The sequence below is a fragment of the Triticum aestivum genome, chromosome 3A, assembly GCF_018294505.1.
Source record: "Triticum aestivum cultivar Chinese Spring chromosome 3A, IWGSC CS RefSeq v2.1, whole genome shotgun sequence".
Taxonomy (NCBI): Eukaryota; Viridiplantae; Streptophyta; class Magnoliopsida; order Poales; family Poaceae; genus Triticum; species Triticum aestivum.
Genome location: NC_057800.1, coordinates 36,648,891 through 36,667,963, shown reverse-complemented (window position 1 = coordinate 36,667,963; position 19,073 = coordinate 36,648,891). Strand labels below are relative to the sequence as shown.

General features: G+C 43.2%; 2 protein-coding genes across 2 annotated transcripts; one reads left to right on the top strand and one right to left on the bottom strand.

Annotated features, from left to right (window-relative positions):
• Window positions 1-1,148: 1,148 nt before the first annotated feature.
• Window positions 1,149-3,411, top strand: LOC123057746 (putative F-box protein At4g22660). Its single transcript, XM_044480653.1, has one exon. It carries the CDS (start codon window positions 1,722-1,724, stop codon window positions 3,102-3,104), a length of 1,383 nt encoding a protein of 460 aa, XP_044336588.1. The 5' UTR covers window positions 1,149-1,721; the 3' UTR covers window positions 3,105-3,411.
• Window positions 3,412-3,501: 90 nt separating this feature from the next.
• LOC123057747 (uncharacterized) lies at window positions 3,502-6,644 on the bottom strand. Its single transcript, XM_044480654.1, has 3 exons — window positions 5,750-6,644; window positions 3,910-4,062; window positions 3,502-3,828 (listed from the first exon to the last, which is right to left on the bottom strand). The coding sequence occupies exons 1-3, from the start codon at window positions 6,437-6,439 to the stop codon at window positions 3,685-3,687; spliced, it is 987 nt and encodes a 328-aa protein (XP_044336589.1). The 5' UTR covers window positions 6,440-6,644; the 3' UTR covers window positions 3,502-3,684.
• Between the last annotated feature and the right edge of the window lie 12,429 nt (window positions 6,645-19,073).

Below are 19,073 nucleotides of genomic sequence, written 5' to 3'. Positions count from 1 at the left end.
TTTTTCTTTTGTTTTCTTGTTCTTTTTGTTTTCAGTTTTTTTTCTTTTCTTCCTTTTTTGCTTTTCTTCGTTTCTTTCTCGATTTTCATCGATTTTGTTTTCCTTTTTTTCCTTTTTTTTTCTTTCTCAGTTTCATTGTTTTTTTGCTTTTCTTTCTTTCTTCATTTCTTTGTTTTTTTCCATGATTTTCATCTGTTTTATTTGTTTCTCTCCCGGTTTTCTCTATTTCCATTCTTTTGCACAATTTTCTTAGGTTTTTCATTTTCTTTTGCTTTTTTCTTTGTTTTCGCTTTGGCTTTTATTGTGTTTCTAGTTTCTGTTTCCCCCCTTTTCTGTTGATTTTCAATGGTTTTATTTTTTGTTCAGCACATGTTAACTTTTTTAGTACACATTCAACGTTTTTTGTACACATCATATTCAATTTTTGATACACATTTAATGTTTTTTGAAATACATGGTTAACATTTTTTGAAATCATATGTTTTTTATCTGTACTTTTTCCATACACATGTTATATTTTTCTTATATATCTATTAAAATTTTATAATAAGCATTTATTTTTCAAATACATGGTCAACATTTGTTCTATACACATTTTTTACATTTTCTCAAATGCTTGATTTACATTTTTGAAATACAAGATTAGCATTTTTTAATACATGGTCAACGTTTTATAAACACATTTACATTTTAATATGCTTTTTAATATTTTCCAAGTGCAATATTAACATTTGTCGAATACAAGGTAAACCTTTTTTCTATACACATTTTATTTTTCAAATGCTTGATTAACATTTTTCAAATACAAGATTAATATGTTTTACATACATGGTCAAAAAAATTCTATAGAAATTTGACATTTTTCAAATGCATGATTAACATTTTAAAAATACTTCTTTAACATTTTTTCCAAATGCTTTATCAATATTTTTTAATTACATGATCAACTTTTTTCATACACAATGTATATTTTTGCATACATGAGAAACATTTATCTATACTCAAAAGTTTTTCAAATGCTTGGTTAACATTTTTTTAATATATTTATTTAGAATATTTGGAAGTATATAAAAAAGCAAAAAACAAAAACCAAAAAAAAAGGGAGGTTGTAGTCTCCCGTGCTGCCCATCTCCTCCCATAGAGGCGCCCGAAGAGGGGGTTGGACCGTTGGAGCGCCCCCGGCGACACCAACCGGACCACGGGCGGCGCCGCAACTAGTGCAGGTCAGCCAATCGAGCGGCGGTGAGGTTACTCCGGCGAGCACGGGCGCGTCCACTCCGGCGACCTCGGAGTCTCGGTCCGCCACGAGCGGCACTGCCGGCTATCCAATCGAGAGGCGGGGGTACACAGGAGCGCGGCCACTCCGGCGACCACGGACCTCCCCAAGGTGCCGGCCACCATTCTCTTCTTCGTCCTCGGCGCATCTCGGTCGGCCGCCGGTTAGTGCTTTGGCTTGGGCCCTCACTGCCGCTGGCAATCATAGTTCGTGGAAAGCAAAAATCAGAGCGGGGGGACTCGGAATTCCTTCACCAATCAACCGGGAGTCCAAATAATTTCAGTGTTCCAGTCTGGATTCGGATTTGCTTCACCTACTCGGAGTCGGGGTGAGCCCTCGGCCGGCGATCTATAAGTATAACCGGGACCCCGGCCTGCCCTCGGTCCGCTCTAACCAAGATTGCAATTTTCTTGCCCAACAGATAGGCTTTGCTCTGCTTTAAGCCATGGAGAGCTGTAGCATAGTAGCCAGGATAATGGGATTGCAAGGCCTAGCTATGTACCGGCACAAGTTGTGTTCTCTAGTCTTCAGATCTTTGCCCAGGCTGCTGCTAGGCTTCCCTCCCAGCTCAATCAGGAAATTCTTCAGAGACCAACATGTTCATGTGGCACTGTCAGAGACCAAGATGGCGGCCACATTGCCGGAGCTGCCGCAGGACATCCTGATGGTTATCTTTGCCGCTCTCGAGATCCCCGATCTCGTGCGCGCTGGCTCCGTCTGTTCATCCTGGCACTCCGCATACGCCGAGCTACGCACCCTTGGGAAGTACAAGAAGGGTCAGACGCCTTGCCTGGTTTACACCTCTGAATCTGATCCTGATGATATTTTGTCCCTCTACAGCCTCGCCGAGAAGAGATCCTACAAGTTAACTCTGCCGCAGCCAGCTATCCGCAGCAGGTATTTGATTGGGTCCTCACATGGCTGGCTCGTTACTGTCGACGAGAGGTCTGAGATGCACCTTCTGAATCCAATCACCTGTGAACAGATTGCTCTCCCTTCAGTGGCTACCATTGAGCATTTGAAGCCCATATTTGATGAGCATGGTGATGTCTGCAAGTATGAGATGTCATCGCACACTGGACTGTGCAGTAGCCGTAATCCAACCATCTTTGCTCTTGCCGAGCTGAGGGATAGACTCCAGTGGAAGGCATTTGTATTTCCTGATACATCCACAGGAAGCTACATTGTGGTGCTCATCCACAATCCACAAGCTCAGCTCTCATTTGCAAAGGCAGGGGATGATAAGTGGACCTGGTTACCGTCTCATTTGCTTTTCGAGGACTGCACTTACAAGGATGGCATATTGTATGCAGTCAATACAATGGGAGAAATCCACGCGTTCGATCTTAGTGGCCCTGTGGTCACTGTAAAGACGATTATAAGGGTACCTGAGCATTATGATTGTGATAGCAGGTATATCGTTCAAGCTCCATGGGGCAGTCTGCTACTTGTGTTTAGAATAGTTCATGACCATGATTTAGAATATGAGTACTGGAAGACTACAGAAACTAAAATATGTGAGATTGATGCTCTGTGGAATAAAATTGAGCTAACCAATTGCTTGTGTGACCATGTGTTATTTCTTGGTCATAACCTATCACTATGCCTCAGTGCTGATGAGTATCCTGCTCTCAAGGCAAATCATTCCTATTTTACCGATGATAATTTTCTATGGACAATGGGCCATAAGAATAATCATCGTGATATGGGAATTCTTAACTTGGATGATAGCAGCAGGGAGGAACTTGTGCCTCAGCTTTGGTCCAACTGTCCGGCTCCAATGTGGATTATTCCTGATCTTACAAAGATGTGGCGATGGGCTCAATGAGCCAACAACTGTGAAGTGATCTGGTACAGTTACAATTAACTCGACAGAGGTCCTGTCTGTGCTGTAAAAATGGCCTGTTGAGGGAGTGCTCAACATCAACATCCTTTTCTGCTCAGTCTTTTGATGATGCTGCTGGTGTGGTAATCAGAGATAATATATGCAGGTGTTTTCAGAACATCATGGAGAAGACGGAATCATCTTGTAGTTACAGCAATCTGACAGTTTTTATGTTTCAAATAGTTTGTAATAGTTTGCTCAAATACTGTACAGATTTTTTTCATAATTTATTGCGAGAGTTAAGTAAATATATGCTAGTTCAGTGTTGTTACAGCAATATAACAGTGTTGTTTCCTACAGAAATGAAATAAAATATAAGAGCTCTTTGTTGTATCATTGCGCACAAGGAAATATTGTTCCTGTTTAATATTTTCCACTGTTGTTCATGAATGAATCACAAGGATCTGGTTGTAGTTTTAGAACCATAAGCGTATAGCATACTGAACCACACGATTTACAAGTTTATACAGCAATCCATATCATTTATGCTACCAACATTTTGTTTCCTAGTACCACCGGGTCTCTATGGTAGCCACCAATCAGCCGGCAGGTCGTGGCAAATATGGGTGTGCCAGCGTAGGTCGCGGCCTGGAGGAACCTTAGCAGCACAGCCAAACCTGCCACACCAAACAGCTACTGACTTATGCTTGTAGCAATGCGCGATCATCTACAAAAGCAAACGAAAGTTAGCTCAAAATCAAATGGAGAGATGTGTAGGGAGTAAAACAATGCTAGTTCAATTTCTCACATCAGTGGTGCGAACAATCCCATTTGGGTGAAGCTCCACCTCAAAAATGCAAAGGTGGCACACTGTTGTCGTCGCCGGAGAGGATGTAGCTATTCTGCAGTATCTCTTATATCCCTCCACAATCTCAGCGGGGACGGTCTCTCCATCGACAATCTGAGCATAGGTACGATACAAGATTAAAAAGCTGAACTGCATTAACAAATATACGCAACTTATGTGCTATTGAAACGATTCTTTATCATTTCTGCAGATATGAGATGGAATGATAAAACAATGCAAAATCTTTTTATTTCAGATTCGCTTTCAGATATATGATGCATTATAAGATCTGATGTAATGAGTGAGTCACCAAAGAAAAGTGAAGCTTGAAAATTACGAGCAATAAATGGAATATTTAACAGTACCATTCTGTCAACAAAAGAAATGGAGAGGATTAAGATGGAAAACACAAACACAATTGTATCCAAGCATAGCAAACATAGTTTACCACCCAAGTATTTATGTTCAGGAAAACACCAGAAAGATCTGATAGAAAGCGTTCCAGAATTGTAAGCACTGGTTCAGGTATAATTGTTTGCTTTAGAGTAAGATAAACAGCAAAACTTGGTTTCCGAATTATTTGTTTCAGCAACTCCAGGAAATCAGTGTTCCTTCTGTATCTTTTCAATTTTCAAAACTTGGATATCAGACTCAAGCGTGAAGCTTTGACTCAAGGGTGAAACTTGGAAATCAGTGTTATTTTCAATTATCTGAAGGCAAAGGCAAGACAATATTCCAGAATATACCTGAACCAGTGCTTACAATTGCTGTGCAGGATACTTATTTCCTGGAATTACTGAAACAAATAATTGCACACAATATATCCAAAGAAATGACAATAAGTATCCTGATTACAAGGGAAACTGATTGACATATTGTCATTTCTTTGAATATCAACTGAATCAATTCAGGCCATCTTTGTGGAGCAATACAAATCGTTTTATTTCAGCTATGTTATGCATTATAAGATCTAATGTAATGAGAGTCACCAAAGAAAAGTGAGGCTAGAAACAATTCCAGAAATCTTTTTATTTCGAATATATCACGCATTCCAGAAATGTACGCACTCATTCAGGTATATATAATGGTTCTGGCCACCTAGTAAGATAAGCAGCAAAATAATTCCTGGTCATTACAACCGAGGCAGTTCCTGCTGCCTTTCATCAGAAGAGAGCATAATTCAATCTGAATTTTGTTAAATGACTCACATGAACTATCACTGATTAATAGATTACAAGGGAAAGAAATTAGTTCAGTTCTCTCATTTCTTTGGATATATCAGACTCAAGGATGAAACTTTGACTACATGGATTGTATTTTTTTTTCAATTTTCTGATGACAAATGTAGGGTTCTGAACATAAGTTAATCCAATGGATACAAGCAAACTAAGGCACAATCCTCCGGTATCTTCGTTTGTAAAATTAACAGAAGAACACTTTGTGGATAACTATGTTTTCCTATCACTGAATTTTAACTGAGTGCAAAGTTTTTGCTGCCCTTCATCAAAAGAGAGCTGCTGCAGTTCCAGCAAAGATTCTTTGCATAATGCTATAAATTTTAACTAATTAACATAAATTCAGTTCTCATGCAACTATCAACGAATTCCAGCAAAGTCCATTTTCTGGTTTGTGACTCTGGATGCTATCACTGAATTTTATGTTCGATTTCAATTTTCAGAAGTCAAAGGCAAAGTTGTAGAGAAGGAGATAATTCTCCAAAATCTGAACAATTTGGGTACTGCAGAATACCAACAAAGGCCATGGCTAAAGAGATTTGGGGAATGAGAGGAATAATTCATACCACTGGCACATCCTTCTTCGTCTGCCGATCATCCTTCTTCGTGTGCAGATCATCCTTCTTCGTCTGCAGATCATCCTTCTTCGTCTGCCGATCATCCTTCTTCGTCTGCCGATCATCGTTCTTCGTCTTCGTGAACAAGAATGCCTTATGACGCCGTACAGCGGGGAGGACAGGCTTCTTGTTCTTCTTGCTCTTCTTCTTCTTCTTCTTCTTCAACTCCGGCGCAGCGACAGCGAGCGGCGGCCCGCTCCACCACCCGTGCACGGACGCCCACGCGCCCTCGAAGGCCTCGAAGATCCTCGCCACAACCGGCCCCGGAAACCGGAGTCGGAGGGCCTCCAGCAAGCTCCTGAGCCAGGACGCGTCGGCCTGAGGCGGCACGTGAGCGGGGCCGGGGACGATCGCAAGCCGGCGAGGAGACACCTCGGCCTGAGGCGGCTGGGCTGGCGCGCCTGCGAGCTGCAACGCGGTCGCCTGAGATGGCGGAACGTCTCCATGGAGCCGCCGAGTCGTGTCGACCTCGGGCTGGGTCGGTGGTGGTGGCGCGCCCGGGAGCTGCAGCGCGGCCACCCCGGACCCAGTCGGCGCGCCAGGGAGCTCCAGAGCGGAAACCTCGCTCCGAGGAGGTGCGGACACCTCGCACTTGGACGCCTTCGTCTTTCCGAGCTTCTTCCCGGCGCCCTGCTCCATTGGAGGGCTGTCCCCAAGAAGCCTTTCTTGGTTTCTTGGTCGTCTTTTGTCTTCGCCCGCACGGCGAGGTGGAGCGGAAGGAGAAAGCACGGAGAGAGGGGCGGTGATGCGGTGGTGGTGGACGGCCGCGAGAATGTTGCTTCGGTGGTTGGGTTGGGTGGTGCGAGCTTGGGGAGGAGGAAGCCGGCGGGGAGGAGCTTGCGGGACTTTGTTTTGGGGGAAGAAGGCGGAGGGGAGGGGGCGACTCTGTTTTATTGGGGGGGAACCGCGGCCCGTTGCAAATTCTCACTTTGTGTATTTTTTTTTATAATTTGTTTTTATTTGTTTATACCAACACTTGAGATTTGTATGGGTGGGAAAAAATTCTACACTATAAATTTATTTCAAATAAAAAAGGCCGTGCTTGTCAACTAAAAATGGTTGAATAAATTCAAATTTTTATTTTGGTGCATAAAAATGCTCTGCATTAAACAATGATTTTTTTGAATGGTATTCTCATGTAATTGTTCATGTATGTAAAAGACACTGTCCATTAGTATTAGATTTTTTAATACATATAAAAGAATTCATATGAGTTTGTTTGATTAACAACACTGCCCTCCTTGGTTCATCTTTTCTTCTTCTAAAATGGTACCAAAGTATATTTGGATATGCAAATAATGGCACCACTAGATTCTTCTTAGACAACCCTCTAAGCTTTATTAATTGATTAAAACATTCATGGTTACATCAGCCCCATCAGTATTTTAATTTTTAATTTCAAAAACATGTTTGAACGGAAAAACTTCCTTTGAATATTTTTACACCATAGAATTATTTCAAATAAAAATGGTCAGGCTTATCAACTAAAAATGGTTGCGTAACTTCAAATTTTTACTTTGGTACATAAAGATGCTCTACATCAAACAAAGTTTTTTGATATATATCCTCATGTAGATCGTCACCTTAACTCAATGTAAAATAAATTGCCCATGTTCTTTAAAAAAATTGTAACATGGATAAAATCTTTTCATACAATTCTTTTTGTAAACAACACTGCCACGCCTCAACTCAATGTTTCTTGTTCTAAAATTGTATCAATCAAAGTCGCTCACATACACTCACCCTTATGAACCCAACCACTCACACTCTATCCGTATGATCACTTGTGAGAGACCGAGCCGACATATATGTAAAAAAATAAAAAAATGTAATATAGATTAAAAAAATCATACAATTTTTTTATGAACAACACTGCCACGCCTGTTCAACTTTCCTTCTTCTACAGATAAAATAAAGCTTTCGTCTTCTGAAATGGCACCAACGCGAAGTATTTAGATATGTACGGAAAGACTCCCACCATCAGCTCCGTCACCGTTCCGCCCCACCTCCGATGGCCTTCGACCCATGGAGGTGGGAAGGATCTCCTCTGCCGGCAAGAAGGACCCCACACTCGTTCTTTTTAGATTCAACATCTTGGTTAGTGCTGCATGGCACTGGCGATGTCCCCGAATAGGAATAATGTCTTCCACGCTTGATCACCATCATGATGGTGCATTTAGCATCGTCGGGGGTGTGTGAAGGAGCCTGTAGTCGCTGCCATCGGCAGTGGATTTCGTGCCAACGGAGGTGAAGACGAAGACAACACCGCAAGCTGTAGGAGGCAATGTTGGAGCTCTCCTACCGTGACACAGAGTCCATGGCGGTGGCCGATCTCGATGCCATTGCAAGCTCCCTGGTTGTTGGGGATTAGTCCTGGTCATCTTCGGCCCGGCCCTGTCGGCCCACCCAGGCCCAGCCATAAATTCAAGGCCTAGGCCCGATGGGCTTGCCCGTGGGCCGGGCTTGGGCCTGAGTTGTGAGCCCACCAGCAGGGCCTGGACGGGCTTCAGCTTGGCATATTGGCATTTTAAGGAAGAGACCCGACCCACGGCCCTAAGCCCTAAGGGCTTTTCAGGGCTTTTTGCCAGATGGGCCGGGCTTGGGCTTGAAAAGTAGGCCCGATGGTAGGGCCTCGGCCTCAGTTTTCTGCCATGGGCTTTTTAGGCCTGGCCCGGCCCATGGCCAGGTATATTGGGGATACAACCGCGATGTGACCCGCCCAGAAGGGGCCGGGTTACACCGTTGGCGACTCGGCAAGAAAAAGCCCAAGTAGGTCCAAGAAGATGAAACATGAAGACCGGTGGCGGCCTACAAGGTGGGACTGCTGAAGGCCCAAGACCTAACGGTGGAACCATGACCCGGAAGGTGTGAGCTGCCATGATGGCGACTTGCCTGGCAAGGCGGGGCGACTTAGAAACCAAGTGGTCATGTTTTGTGATCCGGCTTGGACTCTTGTAAGCCCAGGGCATCGATCTGTGTATATAAAGACGAGACCTAAGAAACAACTGATTGATAGCTAGGCCATGCGTGTCCGCTCCCTTATAATCGATACTCAAGTAATATCAACGAAAGCAGGAGTAGGATTTTACCTCCTCTGTGAGGGGCCGAACCTGGGTAAACCTTGTGTCCTTCGTCCCCTCCAACCCCTTCAAGCTAATCATCAAGTGATGGCTCCACACCTAAGTCCTTTCACTAGGGCATCTACCGTGACAAAACCGCGACAGTTGGCGCCCACCATGGGGCTAGCGCATGGTGGTTTCGAGTTCTTGAATGGCTCTTTCCCAGGGATCGAGGGATACGCCGTTGGCAGGATGACTAAGAGTCACCGCGGCAAGCTTTACATCGATGATGCTGGCTAGGGCCCCGAGGCCGACTCAATCGAGTATGGGTACCAGGTCCCCTTCGGCGGAATTCATGTCTTCATCGGCAAAATTGGCGGATTAGAGCCCGATCCGGACATCTGCACCATTATCGTCGAGCCGGCTCGGCACGCGCAACCCGTCCAGGCTCAACCTGGATGGAAGCATGCTTTCTCGGTTTCGTGCATGGGGCGGGTCTTGAGGAAGATTTTGCATCTGGTGGAGAGACGATCGTCTATTCAGGTGATGCGTCTTCAACCAGGGAAACAGAGTCGATTTACCAGCTTCAGGACAACGGGCTTGGTGAAAGGATCGAGAAGAGGTGTTTAGAGGGGGGGGGGGTTGATTAGACCCTCAACAAGCAAAAGTAGAAAATTTTAAATTCTTCAAGTTGAGGTGGAGTTTTAGCACAAGTTTAAGCATTCATAATACATTTCAAGCAAGCATGGCAAGAGTATATGAGCAGCGAAAAGTAAAGCATGCAAGTTGCAAGAAAGTAAAGGGCTGGGATTGGAGTGTGCAAACGCAATTGGAGACACGGAGATTTTTTGGCGTGGTTCCGATAGGTGGGGCTATCGTACGTCCACGTTGGTGGAGACTTCAACCCATGAAGGGTAACGGTTGCGCGAGTCCACGGAGGGCTCCACCCACAAAGGGTCCACGAAGAAGCAACCTTGTCTATCCCACCATGGCCATCACCCACGAAAGACTTGCCTCACTTGGGTAGATCTTCACGAAGTAGGCGATCTCCTTGCCCTTACAAACTCCTTGGTTCAACTCCACAATCTTGTCGGAGGCTCCCAAGTGACACCTAACCAATCTAGAAGACACCACTCTCCCAAAGGTAATAGATGGTGTGTTGATGATGAACTCCTTGCTCTTGTGCTTCAAATGATAGTCTCCCCAACACTCAACTCTCTCTCACAGATTTGGCTATAGTGGAAAGATGATTTGAGTGGAAAGCAACTTGGGGAAGGCTAGAGATCAAGATTCTTGTGGTTGGATTGGAATGTCTTGGTCTCAACACATGAGTAGGTGGTTCTCTCTCAGAAAATGACTAGTGGAAGTGTAGGCACATTCTGATGGCTCTCTCTTGAGTAGAGAAAGGGGTGGAGGGGTATATATAGCCTCCACACAAAATCTAACCGTTACACACATTTGACCCAACTCGGTCAGACCGAATAGGCGAACTCGGTGAGAGCGATTAAGTTCAAAATGTCAACGTTAGGATTCTCAGTGGGACCGACATGATCAACTCGGTGCAACCGATGTGCTAGGGTTAGGGCAAAACCTCATCTCGGTGTGACCAATTGTGTGAACTCGATGGGACCGATTTCAGCAATGAGAAAACAGAGAGTTGGTCAGGCAAACTCGGTGTGACCGATTGCACATTCCAGTGAGACCGAAATAATTGCAACATGCAACAGAGAGTCTGGAAGGCGAACTTGGTGAGACCGATCGCTCATTTCGGTGGGACCGAAATGTTACGAAGGGAAACAGAGAGTTTGCATTGCCATCTCGGTGGGACCGAGATACCTATCGGTGAGACCGTATTGATTAGGGTTTCTGGCACTGGCTATGTCAAAGGAACTCGGTGGCGCCGGATAGATCAAATCGGTGGGGCCGAGTTTGACTTTAGGTTTAGGAAATATTTGGAATTGAGAAAGTGGTTGAGGGCTTTGGAGCATATCACTAAGCACTTTGAGCAAGTAGATCATTAAGCAACACCTCATCCCCTTTTAATAGTATTGGCTTTTCCTATGGACTCAATGTGATCTTGGATCAATAAAATAGAAATGTAGAGTCTTGAGCTTTTGCCAATCTTCGTCCTTAGCATCTTGAAAGGGTTCCACGTCCTCTTGTCCATGCCACGCCTTTGTTGAACTTTCTGAAATATACTAGATGAAAATATTAGTCCAACAAGAGATATGTTGACATTAATTACCAAAATCACCTAGGGAGCACTTGTGCTTTCAATCTCCCCCTTTTTGGTAATTGATGACAACATACATCATAGCTTTAGATAAAGATAAGAAGAGTAACAAGTAAAGCTTTGGAAAGATATGTAACATGCATTGGCTCCCCCTACATGTATGCAATCATGTAAAGATAGAATGTGAAAGCATGTGAAATGCATAAACATGTCAGAGCAAGCAATGAGCTACACGTGTCTTGGCTACATGCATCAGAGTAAATGATGTAGATAATTAAGTGTACCTTCATGTTCATGAGTCCTTCTTGCAAACAATATGTACATCAGCAAGAGATCATCATGTACATGAGTGTGATGCATATACTTACCTTGTAGTCTTGAGCTGGCTTTGGAAGAGGTGAACTTGAGAAAACAGGGTTAGATAATTAACACAAGAACACTCTAATTAAAGCAATTTCAGGAAACCACAAGAGTACCAAGACTGGGATAACATGTAGAGAGTGAGTACTAAGTATTCTATTTGGATATAGACATGTCCCCAAAGATTAAAGATATGCAATGAATTCCAAAGATTTTCTTCCCTTAGATATGAGCTCTTTCTCCCCCTGAATCTGATATTGGATAATGGGAGAAGGTATGATACCTCTCCAACGTATCTATAATTTATGAAGTATTCATGCTATTATATTATCTGTTTTGGATGTTTATGGGCTTTACTAGACACTTTTATATTATTTTTGGGACTAACCTATTAACCGGAGGCCCAACCCAAATTGTTGTTTTCTTGCCTATTTCAGTGTTTCGAAGAAAAGGAATATCAAACGGAGTCCAAATGGAATGAAACCTTCGGGAGAGTTATTTTTGGAACGGAAGCAATCGAGGAGACTTGGAGTAGACGTCGGGGAAGCTTTGAGGTGGCCACGAGGCAGGGAGGCGCATCTGCCCCCTGGGCGCGCCCCCACCCTCGTGGGCACCTCGTGGCTCCCCTGACCGACTTCTTTCTGTTGGGTTTCGTAGTAATTTCAAAAAATTTCCTACGCACACGCAAGATCATGGTGATGCATAGCAACGAAAGGGGGAGTATGATCTACATACCTAGTAGATCGACAACGGAAGCGTTTGGTTGATGTAGTCATACGTCTCCACGGCCCGACCGATCAAGCACCGAAACTACGGCACCTCCGAGTTCTAGCACACGTTCAGCTCGATGACGATCCCCGGACTCCGATCCAGCAAAGTGTCGGGGAAGAGTTCCGTCAGCACGACGGCGTGGTGACGATCTTGATGTACTACCGTCGCAGGGCTTCGCCTAAGCACCGCTACAATATGACCGAGGTGGAATATGGTGGAGGGGGGCACCGCACACGGCTAAGGAACGATCACGAAGATCAACTTGTGTGTCTCTGGGGTGCCCCTGCCTCCGTATATAAAGGACTAAAGGGGGGAGGCGGCCGGCCAAGGAGGGCGCGCCAGGAGAGTCCTACTCCCTCTGGGAGTAGGATCCCCCCCCCCAATCCTAGTTGGAATAGGATTCGCGGAGGGAGGAAAAGAGAGAGAGGGGCCGACCCCCTCTCCTTGTCCTATTCGGACCAAGGGAGGGGAGGGGCGCGCGGCCCATGTAGGGCTGCCTCTTCTATTTTCCACTAAGGCCCATCATGGCCCATTTAGCTCCCGGGAGGTTCCGGTAACCTCCCGGTACTCCGGTAAAATCCCGATTTCACCCGGAACACTTCTGGTATCCAAACATAGGCTTCCAATATATCAATCTTTATGTCTCGACCATTTCGAGACTCCTCGTCATGTCCGTGATCACATCCGGGACTCCGAACAAACTTCGGTACATCAAAATGTATAAACTCATAATATAACTGTCATCGTAACCTTAAGCGTGCGGACCCTACGGGTTCGAGAACAATGTAGACATGACCGAGTCACGTCTCCGGTCAATAACCAATAGCGGGACCTGGATGCCCATATTGGCTCCTACATATTCTACGAAGATCTTTATCGGTCAGACCGCATAACAACATACGTTGTTCCCTTTGTCATCGGTATGTTACTTGCCCGAGATTCGATCGTCGGTATCTCAATACCTAGTTCAATCTCATTACCGGCAAGTCTCTTTACTCGTTCCGTAATACATCATCTCGCAACTAACTCATTAGTTGCAATGCTTGCAAGGCTTATGTGATGTGCATTACCGAGAGGGCCCAGAGATACCTCTCCGACAATCGGAGTGACAAATCCTAATCTCGAAATACGCCAACCCAACATGTACCTTTGGAGACACCTGTAGAGCTCCTTTATAATCACCCAGTTACGTTGTGACGTTTGGTAGCACACAAAGTGTTCCTCCGGCAAACGGGAGTTGCATAATCTCATAGTCATAGGAACATGTATAAGTCATGAAGAAAGCAATAGCAACATACTAAACGATCGGGTGCTAAGCTAATGGAATGGGTCATGTCAATCAGATCATTCTCCTAATGATGTGATCCCGTTAATCAAATAACAACTCTTTGTTTATGGTTAGGAAACATAACCATCTTCGATTAACGAGCTAGTCAAGTAGAGGCATACTAGTGACACTTTGTTTGTCTATGTATTCACACAAGTATTATGTTTCCGGTTAATACAATTCTAGCATGAATAATAAACATTTATCATGATATAAGGAAATAAATAATAACTTTATTATTGCCTCTAGGGCATATTTCCTTCAGTCTCCCACTTGCACTAGAGTCAATAATCTAGTTCACATCGCCATGTGATTTAACAGCAATAGTTCACATCACCATGTGATTAACACCCATAGTTCACATCGATATGTGATCAACACCCAAAGGGTTTACTAGAGTCAGTAATCTAGTTCACATCGCTATGTGATTAACACCCAAAGAGTACTAAGGTGTGATCATGTTTTGCTTGTGAGATAATTTTAGTCAACGGGTCTGTCACATTCAGATCCGTAAGTATTTTGCAAATATTTATGTCAACAATGCTCTGCACGGAGCTACTCTAGCTAATTGCTCCCACTTTCAATATGTATCTAGATTGAGATTTAGATTCATCTAGATTAGTGTCAAAACTTGCATCGGCGTAACCCTTTACGACGAACCTTTTTTCACTTCCATAATCGAGAAACATATCCTTATTCCACTAAGGATAATTTTGACCGCTGTCCAGTGATCTACTCCTAGATCACTATTGTACTCCCTTGCCAAACTCAGTGGTAGGGTATACAATAGATCTGGTACACAGCATGGCATACTTTATAGAACCTATGACCAAGGCATAGGGAATGACATTCATTCTCTTTCTATCTTCTGCCGTGGTCGGGCTTTGAGTCTTACTCAATTTCACACCTTGTAACATAGGCAAGAAACTCTTTCTTTGTCTGTTCCATTTTGAACTACTTCAAAATCTTGTCAAGGTATGTATTTATTGAAAAACCTTATCAAGCGTCTTGATCTATCTCTATAGATCTTGATGCTCAATATGTAAGCAACTTCACCGAGGTCTTTCTTTGAAAAACTCCTTTCAAACACTCCTTTATGCTTTGCAGAATAATTCTACATTATTTCCGATCAACAATATGTCATTCACATATACTTATCAGAAATGTTGTAGTGCTCCCACTCACTTTCTTGTAAATACAGGCTTCACCGCAAGTCTGTATAAAACTATATGCTTTGATCAACTTATCAAAGCGTATATTCCAACTCCGAGATGCTTACACCAGTCCATAGATGGATCGCTGGAGTTTGCATTTTTGTTAACACCTTTAGGATTGACAAAAACTTCTGGTTGCATCATATACAACTCTTCTTTAAGAAATCCATTAAGGATTGCAGTTTTGTTATCCATTTGCCAGATTTCATAAAATGCGGCAATTGCTAACATGATTCGGACAGATTTAAGCATAGATACGAGTGAGAAACTCTCATCGTAGTCAACACCTTGAACTTGTCGAAAACCTTTTGCGACAATTCTAGCTTTGTAGATAGTAACACTACTATCAGCGTCCGTCTTCCTCTTGAAGATCCATTTATTCTTAATTGCTTGCCGATCATCGGGCAAGTCAACCAAAGTCCATACTTTGTTCTCATACATGGATCCCATCTCAGATTTCATGGCCTCAAGCCATTTTGCGGAATCTGGGCTCATCATCGCTTCCTCATAGTTCGCAAGTTCGTCATGGTCTAGTAACATGACTTCCAGAACAGGATTACAGTACCACTCTGGTGCGGATCTCACTCTGGTTTACCTGCGAGATTCGGTAGTAACTTGATCTGAAGTTACATGATCATCATCATTAGCTTCCTCACTAATTGGTGTAGTAGTCACAGGAACAGATTTCTGTGATGAACTACTTTCCAATAAGGGAGAAGGTACAATTACCTTATCAAGTTTTTTTACTTTCCTCCCACTCACTTCTTTCGAGAGAAACTCCTTCTCTAGTAAGTTTCCGAATTTAGCAACAAAAGTCTTGCCTTCGGATCTGTGATAGAAGGTGTATCCAATAGTTTCCTTTGGATATCCTATGAAGATTTACTTCTCCGATTTGGGTTCGAGCTTATCATGTTGAAACTTTTTCACATAAGCATCGCAGTCCCAAACTTTAAGAAACGACAGCTTAGGTTTCTTGCCAAACCATAGTTCATATGGTGTCGTCTCAACGGATTTAGATGGTGCCCTATTTAACGTGAATGCAGCTGTCTCTAATGCATAACCCCAAAACGATAGTGGTAGATCGGTAAGAGACATCATAGATTGCACTATATCCAATAAAGTACGGTTATGACGTTCGGACACACCATTATGCTGTGGTGTTCCATGTGGCATGAGTTTGTGAAACTATTCCACATTGTTTTAATTGAAGACCAAACTCGTAACTCAAATATTTGTCTCCGCGATCAGATCGTAGAAACTTTATTTTCTTGTCACGATGATTTTCCACTTCACTCTGAAATTCTTTGAACTTTTCAAATGTTTCAGACTTATGTTTCATCAAGTAGATATACCCATATCTGCTCAAATCATCTGTGAAGTTCAGAAAATAACGATACTTGCCGTGAGCCTTAACACTCATCGGACCGCATACATCAGTATGTATTATTTCCAATAAGTCAGTTGCTCGCTCCGGAGAACGGAGTCTTAGTCATCTTGCCCATGAGGCATGGTTCGCAAGCATCAAGTGATTCATAATCAAGTGATTCCAAAATCCCATCAGCATGGAGTTTCTTCATGCGCTTTACACCAATATGACCTAAACGGCAGTGCTACAAATAAGTTGCACTATCATTATTAACTTTGCATCTTTTGGTTTCAATATTATGATTATGTGTATCACTATGATCGAGATCCAACGAACTATTTTCATTGGGTGTGTAACCATATAAGGTTTTATTCATGTAAACAGAACAACAATTTATTCTCTTACTTAAATGAATAACCGTATTACAATAAACATGATCAAATCATATTCATGCTTAACGCAAACACCAAATAACACTTATTCAGGTTCAACACTAATCCCGAAAGTATAGGGAGTGTGCGATGATGATCATATCAATCTTGGAACCACTTCCAACACACATCGTCACTTTACCCTTAACTAGTCTCTGTTTATTCTGCAACTCCCGTTTCGAGTTACTAATCTTAGCAACTGAACTAGTATCAAATACTGAGGGGTTGCTATAAACACTAGTAAAGTACACATCAATAACATGTATATCAAATATACTTATGTTCACTTTGCCATCCTTCTTATCTGCCAATCACTTGGGGTAGTTCCGCTTCCAGTGACCAGTCCCTTTGCAGTAGAAACACTTAGTCTCAGGCTTAGGACCAGACTTGGGCTTCTTCACTTGAGCAGCAACTTGCTTGCTGTTCTTCTTGAAGTTCCCCTTCTTCCCTCTGCCCTTTTCTTGAAACTAGTGGTCTTGTCTACCATCAACACTTGATGTTTTTCTCGATTTCTACCTTCGTCAATTTCCGCATTACGAAGAGCTTGGGAATCGTTTCCGTTATCCCTTGCATATCATAGTTCATCACAAAGTTCTACTAACTTGGTGATGGTGACTAGAGAATTCTGTCAATCACTATCTTATCTGGAAGATTAACTCCCACTTGATTCAAGCGATTGTTGTACTCAGACAATCTGGCACATGCTCACTAGTTGAGCGATTCTCCTCCATCTTTTAGCTATAGAACTTGTTGGAGACTTCATATCTCTCAACTCGGGTATTTGCTTGAAATATTAACTTCAACTCCTGGAACATCTCATATGCTCCATGACGTTCAAAACGTCTTTGAAGTCCCGATTCTAAGCCATTAAGCATGGTGCACTAAACTATCAAGTAGTCATCATATTGAGCTAGCCAAACGTTCATAACGTCTGCATCTGCTCCTGCAATAGGTCCGTCACCTAGCGGTGCATCAAGGACATAATTCTTCTGTGCAGCAATGAGGATAAACCTCAGATCACGGATCCAATCCGCATCATTGCTACTAACATCTTTCAACACAATTTTCTCTAGGAACATATCAAAATAAACACAGGGAAGCAACAACGTGAGCTATTGATCTACAACATAATTTGCAAAATACTACCAGGACTAAGTTCATGATAAATTTAAGTTCAATTTAATCATATTACTTAAGAACTCCCACTTAGATAGACATCCCTCTAATCCTCTAAGTGATTACGTGATCCAAATCAACTAAACCATGTCCGATCATCACATGATATGGAGTAGTTTCATTGGTGAACATCGCTATGTTGATCATATCTACTATATGATTCACGCTCGACCTTTCGGTCTCCGTGTTCCGAGGCCATATCTGTATATGCTTGGCTCGTCAAGTTTAACCTGAGTATTCCGCGTGTGCAACTGTTTTGCACCTGTTGTATTTGAATGTAGAGCCTATCACACCCGATCATCACGTGGTGTCTCAGCATGAAGAACTTTCACAATGGTGCATACTCAGGGAGAACACTACTTGATAATTTAGTGAGAGATCATCTTATAATGCTACCGTCAATCAAAGCAAGATAAGATGCATAAAAGATAAACATCACATGCAATCAATATAAGTGATATGATATGGCCATCATCATCTTGTGCTTGTGATCTCCATCTCCGAAGCATCGTCTTGATCACCATCGTCACCGGCGCGACACCTTGATCTCCATCATAGCATCGTTGTCGTCTCGCCGAGCTTGTGCTTCCACGACTACCGCTACCATTTAGTGATAAAGTAAAGCATTACAGCGCGATTGCATTGCATACAATAAAGCGAAAACCATATGGCTCCTGCCAGTTGCCGATAACTCGGTTACAAAACATGATCATCTCATACAAAAAAATTTAGCATCACGTCTTGACCATATCACATCACAACATGCCCTGCAAAAACAAGTTAGACGTCCTCTACTTTGTTGTTGCAAGTTTTTACGTGGCTGCTACGGGCTTAAGCAAGAACCAATCTTACCTACGCATCAAAACCACAACGATAGTTTGTCAAGTTGGTGCTGTTTTAACCTTCGCAAGGACCGGGTGTAGCCACACTCGGTTCAACTAAAGTTGGAGAAACTGTCACCCGCAAGCCACCTATGTGCAAAGCACGTCGGGAGAACCGGTCTCGCGTAAGCGTACGCGTAATATCGGTCTGGGCCGCTTCGTCCAACAATACCGCCGAACCAAAGTATGACATGCTGGTAAGCAGTATGACTTATATCGCCCACAACTCACTTGTGTTCTACTCGTGCATATAACATCAACATATAAAACCTAGGCTCTGATGCCACTGTTGGGTTTCGTAGTAATTTCAAAAAATTTCCTACGCACACGCAAGATCATGGTGATGCATAGCAACGAAAGGGGGAGTATGATCTACATACCTAGTAGATCGACAACGGAAGCGTTTGGTTGATATAGTCGTACGTCTCCACGGCCCGACCGATCAAGCACCAAAA